The sequence below is a fragment of the Micromys minutus genome (genome assembly GCF_963924665.1).
Source record: "Micromys minutus genome assembly, chromosome: 15".
NCBI classification, from domain to species: domain Eukaryota; kingdom Metazoa; phylum Chordata; class Mammalia; order Rodentia; family Muridae; genus Micromys; species Micromys minutus.
The window spans coordinates 53,371,708-53,390,819 of record NC_137984.1 but is presented as its reverse complement, the minus strand read 5'-3'; the positions used below and the strand labels follow the sequence as shown (position 1 = coordinate 53,390,819).

The 19,112-nt window shown below is 39.4% G+C and overlaps 1 protein-coding gene across 3 annotated transcripts in view; it reads left to right on the top strand.

Annotated features, from left to right (window-relative positions):
- Nucleotides 1–19,112, top strand: part of NBEA (neurobeachin) — a gene marked incomplete at its 5' end in the record, with an annotated part of 531,924 nt that overhangs the window by 326,028 nt on the left and 186,784 nt on the right. For all 3 annotated transcript variants that reach the window (XM_080929212.1, XM_080929210.1, XM_080929211.1), the window contains one exon: nucleotides 11,358–11,482. In XM_080929212.1, the coding sequence (XP_080785338.1) occupies nucleotides 11,358–11,482 (125 nt within the window). The remainder of the gene's footprint in view (nucleotides 1–11,357; nucleotides 11,483–19,112) is intronic.

Sequence of the window (19,112 nt, the reverse complement as noted above, 5' to 3'; positions counted from 1 at the left end):
CAAAATTTTTTTCACTGAAGTAGTGATTTTTTTCTTGCCCTTTAACCTTTTCTGATATATTAGATTGGTTTATAAGACTAAACTCTATCTCAGAGAAAGCAGTTGTCAGGTTGACACTGTGATGGATTTTTAGATTATTTTAACATCTGTGTTTATCCATATGTGTGTTTGTACATACATGATACCATGTTTAATTATACATCTTAATGCCCTGTCGAAGGATGGGTTTTTTGATTGAAAAATTAAAATATATATTTCAAAACATTCAGCATGCTATTTGTAGGTTTGGACATTAGAGAAGGTCAGAGTCCTGACTGGACAATTGTCCTGCTCCTGCAGTGCTCTCCGAGTGCTCGGTGTGGACAGGCTTTTCACTGCATTGACAGTCATTCAGCCCTTAGCTGATCAGTCACTGTCATACCTTCCTCTAGTCAAGAAAAACTTGGAATGCTTTATTATAAAAACAATAAACTCCCCCCAAAAAAAAAAAAAAAACAATAAACTTAAGCCAGTGACACTCTCTTACTTACCAGGAACCAGTGGTAGGGATTTAAAATAACACTGGGAAATATGACTGACATTGTAGGAAAACGAGCTTAGTTTGTATTTAATGGGTGGACTTAGGTGATGGCTGGACATACCCTTATGTCCCTATAGTGGAATCTATATTAGCCTAGGAAGGTATTGATTGGGAAGTTCCTGTTGTATAATTACTTTTTTGCCAGGAAAAAAAAAATTCATGGTGTATTGATCTAGATGACAGCCTCTGAGCAGCAGTTTCCCTTGGCTAACAGTGAGTGTCATCTTTCAGCCATGATAAATGGTAACACACTGGCCCCACATAATTACCTTGTGGTGAAATGAACCTCCTATCCCCTCCCCCTTCCCAGCAGAGATGTAACAGTCATCTTCATCTGAAAGCTGTAATTTACTGGACTAATCATCCTCTTAATAGGGGAAAATCCATGCCCCCTAGAATATGACCTGTGTTGGCTAACTGAAACAGAAACATCTTTTCACATAGTGACCAGATTAACACTCCACAGTATGCTGCATTTTTACCAGTTCTCAGTTCTAGCCTGTGCTTTCCCTGCCTGTTTACGTCTGGTCACTCAGAGATTTTATGCAGGGTATGAATTAAAAGAGGAAATGCAGACATGGTCAAATTTCTTGGATTGCAGTGGGGGAGTGGTTTATGAAAATTAACTGATTAATAGCAACATTTTATAAACACAGAACACTTTATTTAGGTAGCACTTGTGAGAAGCCCGCTGCTTGTGACTGTTCTGGTGACACAGAGAAGTTTAAGTCATAAGCAGCATTTCTGTTTTGTAAATTCTTTCTCTGGCAGTTACTTCCGTGAAGCAGCAAATTAGCCCGTGAATGTAAAACTCACTGTCCCTACCATTCCAGGAGACTAGGACGGCTTGTGTTGCCTGTCTCACTATGGCAAAGGTGTCGTTACCACCTCTCCTTACGGCTGGGTTTTCATACTGCCCTCTGGGTAATGACTTTTATTAAGTAATGCTATTTAAAGGGTGACTGCAGTCATTTTAGATCACTGTAAGACCACAGTGAAGGGTTGGATAAAGGTCATTTTCAGAGAGTGTACTTAGTTAAATAAATGCACAGTGTACGTACAGGACCCTGCTTTTCAGTATGCTGTCACAGGCTCCCCAGAGCCCAGGGAATTCGCACAGGAAGCACAGCTGCCTCTATCTTGTATTTTATTTGCTCTTTCTCTTTGTTAATCTTCTCCTCGTAACTCTGCTTATTCCCATGACTGAGCACAAAAGTTTTATTTGATTGTAAATCAGATCCACCACTTTTGAAAATTGGTGGAAACCCTATATAGAGATATGAATGAACATTTATAATTATTTAGGATCATTTTCTGCTCAGTCTTATTTAAAAGTCACTACTTTAAAAAGAAGACAGACATTTCTCCTTTGAGTGTAGCCCAGGTTGGAAGTTTCTTCTGTCATCATCACAGCTGGCTTCTTGCTGATCATGGCTAGCAAGTGAGATCCATGCAGATGAAAGCCACCCTGATCTATGTGGTCATTTCCTGTCACACTGCCAGCTCTAAATTACTTCCAGGACCTAGCACTGCTTATCAAGAAAGCGCAGACCCAGTTTCTTCATTGAGCTGCGTAGTGCTCAGGGAGAAGAATGCTGCCTTAAAGCCACTTTGCAGTGGGCAGCTCATCACCACACTGCCGTTTTCTAAAGTAACTGTTATGTGTGCTCCCTGAGGAAATACTGCCTCTGATCAAGCCATTTATCACTTAAATTCTAGAAATGTGTGCACTAAAGCAAACATGTCTCTTTATTTTAATTGTTAACATATTTTTAAATGAAACAGTAAGCTATGCTAAAATGCCTCAGGTCACAGTCTTATTGAGCTGGGTTTTCTTAAATATTTATTTGAGAAAATGAGATGGGACACCGCAGTGCCGCTGACTGCGTTGGAGACCGTGGAGTGATAGTGAAGCTGATCGGAAACAGCCTTCTCCTTCCTTTCTAAATGCTCCCTACCTTGATTACGGGCATTTATTATAATTATCAGGAGATTAAGCTGTTGTTACAGAATCCTAGGAATGGAACCATTCAGAAGGAATATAATGGCAGTTTATTGGATTCTGCAAAGGAAAGGAGCAGACAGATCGAGAGGTCTGTTTGTGCACGGCTCCACTCCTCACTGAGGATCCTCATTTCACCCTTCCATCTCTGTTCTTTCCCTGGGCTAGGGGTGTTATGTTCTCTATATGTGACCTGACCTTTGGCCTGTCTGTGCTTTTTATCTTCTGTAAGCCACACATATATGTGTGTGTTGATTTTTCACTGTTCATATCTTTGCTATAAAAATCAGTGCAGTTGATGCACAGTTAGTCTCACATAAATGACAAATATGGAGATAACACGTTCCCTTTTTAATATTTCAATTAATTTAGAGATACCCACATGGAAGACATAAGATGGGGGGCTGGATTCAGTGAATTGGAGGTCCCTGAGCTTGTAACTAGCAGAACTGCAGTGTGTGCAGAAATCCAAAGAACAATGAGAGCCATGGTGTCTGCTCAGAGAAGGAGCCACGCTGTCTGTCAGAAACGCCTGTGCCAGGAAGAGGCTCAGGCTCAGAAAAGCCCTTTCTCTTGCTTGAGATACTAGGGACACTATGCTAGTGATTTTGGATGTCCTGAAAATAGCAGCATCCTGTGAATAATAACCCTTCAGAAGGTTTTGGTTGGTTAGTTGGTTTGGTTTTGGTTTTGGTTTTGGTTTGTTTGAAAATTACTTTGTTTGTATGAAAGCAATACATAAAATATTACGTTTATTTAAATGTTTATATTTTTGCTGGGTATTTTGTGGGGGTAGCCTCTCCCTCCCTCCTCCCCTCCCTCTCAACAGTGTCATGCTCTGTAGAACAGGCTTTGAACTTTAAATCTTCCTGCCTGAACCCCCTGAATACCTGGACTCATAGGCCTGCCCACTAAGCCGAGCCTAAATATTGTTTCTTTGAAGAATTTCAAAATTGCTGTTGTTGCTGAAGAAGTGTGTAAAGCTAGCAGGAGTAGTGGTTCATTAAACGTTGCTCAAAGTTCTTAAACCCACTGGGCTTGTACCACAGGCTTTAGCTGCCATTCTAGCTTTCTAGAGGCTCTGCAAAAGACTTCTTGTCTTTGTTACTCACTTCCTTCTTGTAGACTGAAAAAGACTGGAGATGTAGTTACAGGCCCAGCCTCACTAACACAGAGAGCACAGAAGGAGTGATTCATAATGGCAATGACCCAAAGGTGGAAAGAACACTCATAAGCCCTTCTGCCTTCTGACACAGTGATGAGCCTTGTCTTTAATATAGTGTGTGAGGTTTGTGTGCTGTACTAGATATGTAATGTGTATATGCTATGTAATATGCTTTTATACACTGTTCTACTATATCATCAGAGTAGATTTAATAGAGTATGTAAAGAAAAATGACAAAACTCTAGGGTATATGCCTTTAATCCCAGAATTTGTAAGGCAGAGGCAGGCCAATCTAGGTAAGCTTGAGGCCAGCCTGGTCTACAGAGTGAGTTCTAGGACAAAGAAACTCTGTCTCAAAAAAATCAATCAATCAATCAATCAATCAATAATATACAAAACATCTCAATCCCAACAGGGTGGTTCATGGCTGTAATCCCAACACTTGGGAAGCTAAGTAGAAAGATTGCCAGGATATCAGAACTAGCCTCAGCCACATAGTCATTCATAGGCTATCCTGGACTACAGAGTAAGCTCTGTCTCAGTTGGGGTGGGGACATGGAATACTGAAATATTTTAAGAGAGTAAGTTCCCCATTATAATACTCAAAAACCATAGATAAGTAAAATTAGTCTGTTTATATTAGGCAAAGACTTCATCTTTGTTACTGAATGCCAAACTAGGTTATTAGGAATCTGTTGTTTTTTACTACACACCCCTGAGCCATATTATGCATGTGAACTTGTCAAAGTGCTTGTCCATATGACTTAGTTGCATTTTTGCGTATAATTGTACGTATTGTGCTTTCATTAATAGGAAGTGGGTGTGAGAGGAGTAGAGACTGTGTGCAAGGACAAGAGGACAATGGCAGTGGTTTGGTAGGAACAATCATAAGCAACCTTTTGCTTTGGATTGTGGTTTGCAAGTCAACAGTTATAAACTTGCATAAAATTGCTAGTATTTGTATTATGTATGATGTCACTGACTTACTATAGTTAAGCAATGAGACTAATACATTGAGATTTTACATAGGGATCTGAAGGGAAAAACAAGGCTTATAGTAACTTGCTTGGTAGGCATACAAAATGCACAGAAATCTGAGTTGGACAAAAAACAACTAAAGCAAAATAGGAAGAGGAAGAGGAGAAGAGTTTCACCTCTGAGGAATTGTCTTAGAGGCCCAATCCTTTTCTAAGTTTTAAAAACAATATTTTTATTTTCTTATAGGAGATGTATATGTCTTATAGACAAAATTAGATATATACCAGCTGGTGTCCTATGCATCTTTGTTGCCTGTGTGATGCATGGCATTTTCATTTGCACATTGCATTGTAAAAATGCCAGTTTGTGTCATTACTGAGCACTAACTGAAAAGGGGCTGATGCAAACATGAATCCGGAGGATTTCAAATACAAACTCAGCTGTGCAAATAGCAACCCAGAGTTGTGGAGTATGGGGAGGTCAGAAAGGAAATGACAGGTGCCATGTGAATGAGTGGAACTTTCAGTTCTTCTGTTGCATGACTGCAATCTTGAGGGACTTCTTCCTTAGACCACCCTATGATAGGCCATCCTGGTCTACAAATCGAGTTCCAGGATATCCAGAGAAACTTTGTCCCAAAAAAAAGAACAAGAAAGAACAAAAAAAACAAAAACCACAAACAAATAAAAAGCACCTAACTTCTCTGAGGAAAACAAAAGCAAATGAAAAAATCAAACATATCAGCAAGACTCTACAAAAGGTCTTTCTTTCAGCACAGTTCCAAAATAAGTACTAGAGGCCTTTGAAATAATTATTTTAAGGGAAGTATGAAGAATTTTCTCTTAAGTGATTTTCCCTCCTCTTATCAATAGACATGCCTCTCTTTCACATTGATAGTGGGAATGAGATCTATCTTATGGGGTGAGTATGAATAGCGTATGCTAATAAGAGTTTTTTAAAAAATATATTTCTCCTAAAGATTACTAGATGACATTAACATGAATTTTCAATGTTCACTGTGTCTCTCCCATAATTACCAGTGTTTATTCAGGGTGTCTGTCTATGCTTGGAAGGAGACAGGAAACAGCTGCCTTCAGTGTCATGTCCTCAGGAGAATTCATTTTCTCAATTGCCTTTGCAGTGGGTGTAGCTAGGCAATCAGACCGCCAGAGAACACACACACTTGCTCTGCCACTAAGTGGTTGCTTGATCTGAAGAACATCAAGCCCTCCTGCCCTCTATTTTCTCTCTTACAGGGGTGGGCAATGGTGCTTTTCTCATTTGGAGTTGATGAGAACTAAATAAGCTAGTGTATGTAGTGATTAGAGTCCTGCTCATTGGCCAGATGCTGTTGCTATTCTAACAACTATTGGATTATATGGAGGTGGCAAATAACCTGAGCATCTCAGAAATGCACACCCATGTCCAGCAAAGGCCCTCAGGAAGGTTCTGCTCACAGAAGCCACAACATCTTAAATACAAGGTGGCATATGGAGGGAAAGGGTCATGGCACTCCACCCATTGTCTCTGGAAATCTTGTCTGCAAGTGACTCACTGTTTCTCATAAGTGACTGGCCAAGAAGTCACCTCAGCATGCTTTTCTATGTGCATATAGAGTTAGGCATGTTGGGCCAACTCTGTCTCCCAGCATTGGACATACTGAAGTGGGGAATTGCTACAAGGTCAAGCAAACATGAGCTGCACAACAAGATCATGTCTCCTTTAAAAAGAAGAAGAAAATGAAAAAAGAAAAGCAGATGAAGTACAACCTATAGTGTACCCAAAGAGAGGGAACTATGGCATGCTTATCTTAACAATAAGTTCATTAGAGTATAGTTTATATACCCTTACAAGATAACCATTAATTTATAGTTCAGGCACTCAATTAATCAGTGTGCAATACTAAAGTGTAGAGTTTACAGCTTGGGATATAGCTCAGTAATAGAGTACTTGCCTAGCATATACAAAGCCCTGGCTTTAATCCTTAGGTACTACCCCCCAAAAAAAAGAAGAAGAAGAAAAGGAAACAAAGGGAAGGAAGGAAGGAAGGAAGAAAAGAGAAGAAAGACCAACAGACAAATGTTACACACTCTAGTTTTTTTGTTTGTTTGTTTGGTTGGTTGTTTGTTTGTTTGGTTGGTTGGTTGTTTGTTTGGTTGTTTGGTTGGTTGGTTGGTTGGTTGGTTGTTTGTTTGGTTGTTTGTTTGTTTGTTTGGTTGGTTGGTTGGTTGGTTGTTTGGTTGTTTGTTTGGTTGGTTGGTTGGTTTTGGTTCTGTTGTTACTGGGGGGGTTGTTTTTGTCTCAGTTGTGCTGGTTACTATTTTTTCTTAATTTATTCACGTTACATTCTGCTCACTGCTCTTCTCCTAGTCACTGTCCTACCCTTATAACTCCTCCCCTTCTCCTCTGAGAAGAGGTTCCCCTGGGTATCCCCCAGCCTTGGCACATCAATTCTTTGTGGGACTGAGCATATCCATCTCAGCTGAGGCTAAACAAAGCAGCCCAGCTAGAACACATCCCACACACAGGCAACAGCTTTTGGGTTGACCCTGGTCCAGTTGTTTAGAACCTCCATGAAGACTAAGCTGTACATGTGCTGCGTAGGTACAGGCCCAGCCTGGGAATGCTCTTTGGTTGGTGGTTCATCTCTAAGAGCCCCCAAAGGAGCAGGTTAGTTGACTCCGTTGGTCTTTCTGCAGAGTTTCTATCCTCTTAAGCACCCTCAATCTCCCCTCTATTTTTCTGTATGAGTCCCCAAGCTTCATCCACTGTTTGGCTGTGGGTGTCTGCATCTGTCTGAGTCAGGAGCTGGATGGAGCCTCTCATAGCAGAGCCATTCGAGACTCCTGTTTTCAAGTATAACAGTATCATTAATAGTGTCAGGGATTGGTGCTTGCCCATGGGATGGGTCTCAAGTTGGGACAGGTTTTGGTTGACCATTCCCTCAGTCCTGCATTGCTTATAGATGGGATAAGTTTTGAGTTGAAAGTTTTGTAGATGGATTGATTTGATTCACTGGGGTTCTTGTCTGGCTACAGGAGGTAGCCTCTTCAGGTTCCATATTCCCGATACTGTGAGTTACAGCTAAGGTTACCCCACTGATTTTTTTGGGTGCCTCCCTTATCCCAAGTCTCTCAGGTCCTGGAGATTCCTCCCACACTCCCCCCATAAGTTGCAGATTTCCACTCATTATTATGACCCTCTGTCCATCTCTCCTGTTCCTCCCAAGACCTAATTCTGAACCCCCACCTCACCCCATTTTTCTGCCCATCACCCCACCCACTCATTCTCTCCCTCCATCTACTTCTTGTGACTATTTTATTCCCCCTTCTAAATAAGAGTCAAACATCTTTGCTTGTGTTTTTTTCTTGTTTGCCTACTTTGGGTCTGTGGGGTATAGCATAGGTATTCTCTATTTATGGCTAATATCCACTTATAAGTGTGTACATACCGTGTATGTCCTTTGGGAACTGGATTGCCTTACTCAGGATGTTATTCTCAAGTTTCATCCTTTGCAATGCACATTCCATTTTTAATATACAATCTTTTATTGCATGGAATATATTCACCATGTGAAGACATAGATTTCATAAAAGTACACTATATAATTTGTGCCTCTTCAGGGAAGATAATTTTTAATTATAAATATGTCAGATACATGTTTTTGTTTGGTCTGAACAGGATTAGATAGCTTACACATAATTCTTGACAATCTTGATTACCATGTTTTTCATACAAGTGGAAGGCCAGGAACTCATGTATATATTTAGTAAAGTATCTCTTTGTTCTGATTCTAATCTTTTATCTGATGTCTTGATTAATTTTTTTGCTATATATGCAGCAGTTTTTCTTTATCATGTAAATTCAGTCTTCTCTCTAGTTTATGATAGTAACCTGCCTTTTTACCCCTTTAAAGAACACCAAAAAAACCAAACACTAAACAAAATTGAAACTATAAACAAGCTTCAAATTAAAATATTTCTTTTATAAGAGTTGTCTTGGTCATGGTGTCTCTTCACAGAAGTAGAAGAGTGACTAAGACAGAAGTTGGTACCAAGAGTGGGATATTTCTGTAGCAGTCCTGACTGTGCTGTTATATGGAGGTATATGGAAGAATTTAGTACTTGGGACAGGAAAAGCAACAGTACACATTAGGTAGAGCTTCATAGTAGGACATGGAAAATAGTGCTAAAGGCCCCACTTAGGGAATTTCAGAGAGGAATAATATTAGTAAGTGGTCTCCACACCATTCTTGAGATATTGGCAAAGTATATGGCTGCTTTTTGTTCTTGCCCTAAAAATATTCCTGGGGCTCAATTGAAGAGTTGGGATTAATGGTGTTTTCAGCAGAGGTTTCAGGACAGCCTAGTATTGTCTGTGCTGCATCATTATAAGAAGCCAGCTGAGCAAGGAAAAATACAGAATGAAGTTTGAGCAGAGAAGAAACATCAGGAAATATAGTGGAGCTAATTCCTGTGCTCAAGGAGATAAAAAGTTTACAGAAAAACCTGTTGTTACATGGAATAAAGGGAGTGGTGACTTCAGTGCGAGACTTCCCTCAGCTAAGCTTCCAACTTGTGGAGAGGAATTAAAGAAAAGTTTAAGCTCTGAAGGAAACCACCGCGAACAAAAAGCTAATACAGATGTGTTTGAACAAGAGACCAAGTTCCAGCCCCATCAGGCAGCAGAACTTGGTGGCTTCTGCCACTTGGTTTCAACTCTAGGTCAAGGATACAAAAACGATAACAGTTATGGAATCTCCCTCTGTGACCAAGGAAAGCTGCTGAGACTAGGCATATGGTACCCATGCATGGAGGCTCTGAGAGACCATTGTGTGATGCTGTGAAAGCGAAGCCTGGATTGCTTAGAGTTTCCAAGATGCTGGAGATGTCCTGTTGAAGAAAACTTGCTAACAGGAAGTGGACCAACCCAAAGAAAGAAGCATATTTCAGTCAACAAAACTGGAAGGAGTTGGCAGCCTCAAGATTTGGTGTTTGACATCAGACATGGAAATGCAGTTTGTAGCTGGACCAGCTGGGTTTTGGTCTTGCTTTGGTCCAGTATTTCCTACTATGTTTCCTTTCCTCCCTTTTGGAATGGGAATGTATGTTCTGTGTCATTGTATGTTGAAGTATGTGATCGGTCTTTTGATTTTGATTTTACAGCAGCTTACAGTTACTAGAAAATGGCATGAGTCTCAGAAGAAGCTTTGGACTTTTAAACAGTATTGAGACCATGAAAGAAAATGGGTACTTTTTACATTGAAAGTGTGTCACCAAGGGTGGGATTTGAGGTTTCAAAAGTCTGTGTCAGGCACTGTGTTGCTGTCTTCCTTTCTGTCTATGATGTATCCTGACTACTACTCTAGCACTTACAAGCTGCCATGCTCCCCAACATGATGATAATGGACTAAGCCTCTGAAACTGAATGTAAGCTCCCAGTTAAATGCTTTCTTTATAAGAGTTGTATTATGGTGTCCCTTCGTGTCAATAGAACAGTGACTAATCTGAAACTGGAATTGTAGACATCAAGTGCTCTCAACTCCTAAGCCATTTTCTCTATTCCCAAGATATATATGTTCTGAAGTTAAGAAATTAATCCATTGGCTCCTTGTTGACCGTATACTTATCCCGGACATGGTATTAGAAATGCATGTAATGAGCAAAACAGAGGCTTTTATGTCAAGGAACGTAAAAAGTGTATAGAATCTGCTGTGAAAGCTTTCTGCATATTTATATGAATAGTGCTGCTCACAAAAGTTACAGTATCATTGTTTACTATATCAGGCTAAATTGTATAAACAGAAAACCTAACTTGTTATTGAAATTTTTATCACCAGTGTTTATTGGGTTAAATTGAAAGCCAAGTTCCATCTCAAAATCCTGTGTTGCACATGTAGCAAGCATGTTTCAGTAGTTTCTGAAACGCACTGTGGGTTTCAATAATGGTTCAGCATGTAGAAGACAATGTTATCCAGTGATAACCATAGTTGTTAATGGTTTATATTAGATGAAAGCTGTAAAATCATTTGAGGGCTGTTAACATTAGAATAATAATTTACAAAGACAATTACCACATACTGAAAATTTTTGCAACTAATTTGGTATTATTAATAATGGATAAAATTGCACTTTTCTCAGGTTGCTGTGGGCAGCAGGGAGTTTCTTCAATGAATATTTCAGCACATTATTTTAATCATTTCTCCACCAAATACACATGGGCAATATTTTATTCTTCTTAATTCAGTCTACCAAGCCAGTCATTAAATTGCAGACTATTTGTAGTAAGGTCTGTGCTGTGATTTACAACCTTGTAATAGACTGTATGAGAAAGAAAACTGCCATTAATGCTTGCAATTTGATATTTTGTTTGTTACTAAGCACTTCACAATCAGTCTTTTATTAGAGAAAAAGAACACTGTAAAAAAGAAAAGAGCCAAGCATTTACAATATAAGAGAATAATGCAGCTATTTTAATTTCTGTCCGATGTTAATAGAAATACTCATCCAAAAACAATGCTCCTAATTTTTTAGAGATACCAGTGAAATAACATTTTACATTTTGGGAACAAATAAATTTCTAGGTTTGACTTTTTGTTACTAACATTAATATTATTTATTTTCTATATTTAGTCAATTGCATGATTTCTGGCGCCTGGATTACTGGGAGGATGATCTCCGTCGAAGGAGAAGATTTGTTCGAAATGCCTTTGGATCCACACATGCTGAAGCGCTGCTCAAGTCTGCTGTGGAGTATGGTGAGTGCCACTGCCTGGGTGGAGGATCTGCCCCACGAGGGGCCTTTGTATAGCAGTTTGTCTTCACAGTGACCTGTAATGTTCACCGTGTTGAGCCAGACCTGCTATATTCTGCCTCGCCCCTGAGTGCTGTCTGGGTCAAATTGATCTCTGTATTTCTTTAATTGTATTTATTTAAGATATTTCAGCTTACTGTAAGATATTTAATCCTCACATGCTATAGAAACATAACACTCTTAGGATAACCTAAACCTGTATTAAAATAAATATCTTTTTGCTATCTTTCAAATTTTAATGACCACAAGCCATGCAGTGTATATGTTTGTGCATTTTGTGGTTTTTGTGTATGTATTTTATGTATTTTTCTACTGGGAGCACTGCACAGTAGTAGACCCTGTTGCAAGGTCTGTGTGTTTGTGTGTGTGTGTGTGTGTGTGTGTGTGTGTGTGTGTGTGTATGTATGTATATGTGTGTGCCTTTATATACATACATAGACTACATATCTCTATTTACATGTATATGAATAATGAATATATAACTTAAATTATCTGTTAGTAACCTGATCACACAATATTCCTAACCTACTTTTTTAAGATCCCAAAATGATCAGCCTGTGGGGCTAGCTCAGCCAGTAAAAGTCTTGCTGAGTTCACAAACAGTCAGAGTCCTGAAGCTCTCTGGCCAGCCAGTTGAAGAGAAACCCTATTTTACGAACTAAGGTGGAAAATAATCAAGAAAGACATCCCTGGCATCCCCAAGCACATGCACATCCACACACAATCAAAGGAAATCAAAGAGATATCCACATGTGTGTACACAGGTGACCACATACCCACATGCGTGTTTGCAAATGCATGTCTACACCACACACGACACATAAATAGACATACCGACATGGCAGAAAGACAGATAATCTTAATTTGTCCAGCCAGTTCAGGTCCCAGGTTTGCAGTGGGTTTCAGTGAGGTTTGGGCATGACAGTCATACAGTCACAGTGTTACCAACCACCACACAGCAAGAGAGCTGTACCCCAAATTCTCCCTTTAAAAAGGTTTAATAATAATATTCTCGTAGTTTAGTAAAAAGTGCTTAGATTATTATCTAATAAGTTTCCTTAATTACATTTTCATTGAAAATTTTATTACATTTATTTAGTGTGCATGCACACTCGTGTATGCCTAAGTACAGGCACATGTTTACATGCTATAGCTCATGTGTGGAGGTCAGAGAGAGTCGGTTCTCTCCTTTCTCTGGGTGAGTCCTGGGATTAATTTCAGGTTCATCAGGGTTAATAGCAAGCACCTTACCCATTGAGCCATCTCCGGCCCTATTTGCCTATGCTTAAATGCTCTAATAGGTTTAATGTGATTAATTGTCAGAATTCCTTGTTCCATGTGTCCCAAGGTAATGATAGTGAGCACTGTCTGTGTAGTTTATGTTGTCCACTTTTAATCCTCGAGTTATTGCTACGTTCATTTTCACTAATCTGGGACCACTTACATGCGCTATGTTTACCACGTCGGTAACGCTTTTCAGTATTGTATACTTTACATCCTGTCCTGCCGCTCTTGTTCTTATAGAGGGTAAAGTAGTACAGATCATGGGCAAATAAACACTGCATCTAAGGGCTAGAGTGCGGCAGTTACCCTGAGAAAATTGCATGTTAACTATATAGTATAAGGAAATGTGAAAAATGTTTCAGTAAATTATAGGAGTCCCTACTGTAAGGAATTCTTGAATGAACTCTAAAGACCCCCCCCCCCCCAAGGATTTTAGCACCCTAAGGATTTGAAGCCAACTTAAAGTGAGTTGTTATGGAAATGATTCATAGAAATACTGTGTACCGCCTGCTTAGGCCAAGTATTTATTCTTCATCGTACCTTGGCCTGACCTGTAACTCACAGAAGTTCCACCTGCCTCTGTCTCTGCTGTGTTGGGATTAAAGACGTGTTCTTTCTCTCAGTTTATCTCATCTGAGAGTAGGATTGTCTACAGTTTGTAAGAGAAGTTAGGCTAGGTGACATTAATACCAGGAATAAAAGCTTTAATTCTGTAGAAGCGGCCTTCTGTACTCTCCAGGTTACTCAAAAGAGCTTGGCATGAAAATATCCATTTTGTTTCTGCTTTAAAAAAATGGTTCTTTTTGTGTTTTCATTTGTATCTTTTGCCTTAAAAATCCATTTAAGATGGAGGTTTAAATTTTAGTCACATAGTCACTATTGCTGGTAAACCTGAACTAAATTAAATAGTTCTCCTTTGTTGCTGGTGCAGGAGGAGCTGTGATGGGGAACCTTTTGTTACTACATGGGAATTTAAAATATGCTCTTTTCATTCATTTTAATTGCTGGATGATGAACAGTATTCAAGACCTGCTGTTCCTCTTGTGTTAAGGTCCTTCATGAAAAGAAGGGTGGTTTTCTTTGACAAGTATTAGGAACAAACATCATCTCTAGGCTACAAATATTCAAAACATCTGTACCATTCTTGTGGTAGAGTCACATGACGGTCCCTCTGCAGGGTTCAGGTCCTGGTGTGGCAGACCAAAGACATCTATAGCTCTTCGTCCCTGAACACTCCCATGACAGGGCACACCTTTTCAAGTCCTCATCATTTACTGTTATCTGGACCTTGGGAGCGGAAGAGAGGGCTGGCAGTCAGAAATGGAGCAGAGGACAGGAAACTCGGAAATATTCCAGGGAGGGATGTCTACAGACAAGTAAAAGGAAAGCTGCAAAGAACCAGGATCCCCATTTTTTCCAGCCCTGCTTGCCCTTCAACTGCACATGAAGCACTTGTTCAGAAGAAGGAAGTAACTGCCAGTAGTGATTACAAAGCACTTACTTCAGAAAATAGACGCTGGGAAGCCTAATTGAAAGCAGAGTCTGTTTTTAAAGCTTTACATTCAGAACATAAAACCAAAATGAAAACTCAAAAATAAAACCCAACCTGTTGTCTAAATACCCTTCATTAAACAGCGAAGTATATCTCTGTATGCTGAAGTCTAGCAGGGTGCAGACCAACCGCCACCTTGTAGACCTGTGGTGTTGGGTCAGCAGGCTAGAGTGCTCTCATAGAACAAAGCTGCGGATTCCTAAAGACCACCTAGGACAAGTTGAAATAAATGCATTCCTTCTTCCTTTATCAGATAATTGCACATTTCTGCCTCCCTTATGATGAAATGTTTTTAAATCTTGTCTTGCCATTAGGCTTTGAATATGAACAACCTCGGTTGTAGATTTTGGTGGAAACTTTTTCATTTATCTATGTTGTAGAAACAAATGTTTCAGGAATCAAATAATGCTTTAGTCATAGTTGCTGAAGACTTGTAAACTGAGCAGTTCTCTTTTGATTTCTTAAATAGACAGTGTTTTCTTAGTGGGAAATACATGCCTGGGCTCTGACAGCCAGCTTGAGTCACGCAAGTGTAGGTTGTGACTTTCAGACCAGGAGCCTCCTGGGGGAGGACAGAAGGGAAGGAGGGCGACGCACTGCATGTTGGGTAGAAATGTCCTGTGTCGCCTGTATCCCTTATATCCTGAATCCACACACATGGTTTCCATTACATCGGAGCTGTTCTTCCATGATAGGAAGGAACATTTGGCTGCAGTTCAGATTTCTTGGTATTATTTTCAGTTTATTTGGAGTCTCAAATAAAAATTTGAATTCTTACTTTAGATAAGTAAACAATCAGCTGGATATAATTTTAAGGAAACAAATGATAATAATTTCATTTCATAATGATTTTGAAAGTTTGCTCTCTGATTTTTATTATTAAAACTTCTAGTTGACCTTTTTTAGTTGAAAAATCGGCTTTGCAATGATGGAGTTTTTTCTGCTTTTTAGTAACACTAATGAGTTGAATAATTTATGAGGTTGTCGTGTGCAAAAGATTCAGTACGATTTGACACAGTCTCAGTCTCTGGTGTCGGAATGTGACTAATAAAAACCTAGAGGCATTTCTTTCTCTCTCTCTTTTTTTTTCTTTTTGGTGTTTAATGTGCTAATTTGGCATGAACTGAATGTGTGATTTTAGGTGGTTTTTTAATAGTAAAATCTCTTTCAAGTGAAAATTGATTATCAGGAATTTTACAAATTATAGCAGTGGAAATACATATGAAAAACCTTTTAAAACTTATCTTCTCATCTGCATGGTTTATTTTTTGGGCAAAATTTGCTAATAGGTAAGAAATTGAAATAGTAGATTCTTAATTGTCACATATCAAAGTAAAACTTAGACTCATCAAATTCTGGAATAGTCTAGTGTGTGAAGATACTGCCTGACAAAGGATCCGGCAAACTCTGATTAAGTTTGGTCCTCTTTGGTGACTGCCAGTCATCATCTGGGCTTCTGCTTTCCTTCCATAAAATTACAGAGGAGCCCCATTTCATCAAAGCCTAAAATTGCAAGTGCTTCATGTCTCGTGATCAAAGACATCATCTTAAATAGGTCTGATCTGGCACTGCAGAAGAGGGCAGGCTGCCTCAGCCTGAGGGAGGGAGAAAAAAACACACAGAGCAAAGATGACAAAGTTAATCAGTCATTTCTTTGGCAATAAATAATAAGATATGCTGAGAATTGCAAATGAGAACATTCTTAGGTTCCTCAGAGATGTGTCTGCTTAACACCTGATTTATCTAAGCTTGTGAAGCCATCAAGTTGTGACCTTGATACACAAAAAGCAGCTCTGTAATGAGCTGGAATTAAATTAGCCTGCTACTGCATGCATGGCTACCGTAATGGGTTACATGCAGTCATCGGGAAATCCAAAGGCATGGAGAGAGAAAACAACGTTGTACAACAATGAAGCTATTGAGAAAAACTATGAAATTACCTGTCTTCATTCTTCCAAGATTTTGCAGAACTTACAGCATTGTAGAGCTCACTTCTTTACCATGTAGAGCAACCTCCTGCTTTAATCAGTGCATTATTAATTGGCTCTCCATGTTTAGAATAAAACTTAGCGGTTTAAATTAGGTTCCAGTAACTTCCTGAAAAATTAATGATGCAGTTGTTTTCAGAGAAGGAAATACCTGGAAGCAGTTGCTTGCCAGCCCTTCTTGATCGCCCTCATCAGCTTAGTCTCCTGCCCTTGTCTTCACCTGATGGTTTTATGGGCTAATAAAATGGCATGAGAGATTTCTTAAAATGGGTTCATAAAGCTGCAAATATGCTCATAGTACCCATTCAGACAGACATGTTATTTTTCATATCAAAACCTGTTCCTATAAGCTACCTGTTCCTATGTTGAAGATTTACACACTTACACTGTGAGTAGATTCAGAAATTTATCTGTGCTTACTGAAAGGCACTATTGAAGAGTTTCTGTGTGCCACACTTGTTCTAGACACTGGATTTTGGAACTGAGCATTTCTACACTGCAGAAGCACAGGAGACTGGATGTCCAAAGGTACCTTATAGTAGATATGACTTAGAAACTTCCTCAAGAGGAGATTCTGAATTTACCAGGTTTCCAGGTGGAAAGATTAGAAATCACCAAGATGGGCAGGAGTGAGAGATGCCAAGATGGGGAGAAAATAGAATAGAGTAGGGGAGGGAAGGGAAAGGTAGGGATGGAAAAGGAGGGGAGAGGAAGTCACTAAGATAGGAATGCTTAAGGACCTAATGTGATAGACTCAGTGGTTGTGTTAATGACTGAAATTCAGAAAGTATTTGTATATAAGACTAGAGACATGACTCAGTAGGAAAGAAACTGATGGCCCTGAGCAAGTCTTTGAGGTCAGTCTCTAGCTCTGAATACAATATTGTTTTTATTTTAGATATTTAATGTTCTCAGATAAAATATAAACCACTTAAAAAACAAATTTTTCTATACATCCTATTGGAGCACTCAGGCTTTTGTAGAGCTAGGTTCTTAAGAAAACTCAGTCACTGTTTATTTATATTTGATGAGGGCTTTGCATGACATTTAACCACATTGTTGATCAGTTTTAGAAACTCAATTGTAGGATGAGTTTTCTAAAGACAGGCTACCAAAGTGGCATTTTAAGATCTGAAATAAGTTCTTTGTGTTTATACTTTGTTCTGCTCAGAGCATCTTGAGATGCTAGAGAGAACTCGAGGGTAAGATTTGGCTAATGGACTCACTGCCAAGTGGCAAGGGGAAACATGTTTCTTCATAAGTTTGTTTATTTTATGCCAATTTCTGGTTACTTCTTCGTGTGTAAATCATCTGCCCAGTATAATGGATATTTACCTCGTAGTTACTCATAATGCTGTGAGCTCCATGAAGGTAATGTGTCTGGAATTGAAAACATGAACTGAGTTCCTCTTCAGCAGTGAATAGTTAGAGTGGGCATGTGACAAAAATACCAGAAGTACACAGAGTAACAAACCCAAAGTGGAGACCAGTACCCCACGAAGGAACAGAGAGGCTCATGCTATGGGGAGATACCATGAAAATGAGGCTTTGAACAGACAGAGTTGTTGAAAGATTTATGATTGGGAAAAATCAAACCAAGGAACTAAAGTACCCTAAGGCTCACCCTAAGCACCACCACACCATGTTCTGTGCACACTTGGGCACTGTGGAACGATTCCTTACACAGCGTTTGTCTAATCATATCTGGAAACTCACAGTATGTCACCCATGAAGATGTTCTAGTACAGAACCTCAGTGTCGTCTGTGGGCTGTGGATATTGTCACTTATGGAAGCATGTTTTGTGAAGGTTTTTTTTTCAGTTTATTTAACTTGTTATACTGGCTTTGATTTTATTTATATTTACTTATTTTGGGGTGTACTTGAGTTGGCCCCAGGGCCCATGCATGCTCGGAAGCATTCTGCCACTGAGCTGCATCCCCAGCATGCCCTATGTTTTATAAAGTACTACTAAAATAGCCTGCATATCATCCACACCTAGCTGGGCTTGTCTTAGTAATGGAGGGAGAAGAAGCTAATTGCCATTTCTTCCCTCTTTCCGAACCGGTTGCTTACCCACCCAAAGCATCTTCTACCCTTTTACCACCCCACGTCCTCACCTCTTTTCTTTAGTCTGAGATCTTAGGGAACATTTCTCGAGCTGTCGTAGGAATTGCCCCATCCTTTCAGAGTGCTTTCATGCCATCTCCTTCATGCCTGTTCCAGTCTTACACTCTGGTCCTGTCTGCCCCATTTCCTTCCCAGCTCATCCCACTCTCCTGCCATTGTTCCTCTCAGCACTGCATCACAGGGCCAGATGCCTGCAGTGGATACAGACACATTGTCCTGGATCACAAAAGCAGTGTTTGTACTTCCTCAAGTAAAATGTACCATGTGTCATTCAGTACAACAAACCGTATTTTAAATAATTATGCATCACCCTAACTTCATGGCTAGTCACAATCCTAATGAAAGCTCTCTGTCATGAAATGCAGAGAGGCCACTGTTTCGTGAGAAGCATAGACTGTAGTTTTCTACATTGACTCGTTTAGATTATTACACCAACACTTCCTCGTTATATTGTGCTTAAATTCACTTAAATATGTAATATTTTCTTGCACCTTTTTAATTGCATTTTTGTGCTTAAAATTCTGTTTTTGAGTATCCCCTTTGTTGGTCTGCTCTAGGAAATATTGCTTACATATGAATATTTTGAATTAGGAATAAATGAAATTCTGTTTTTGCTGTCAGA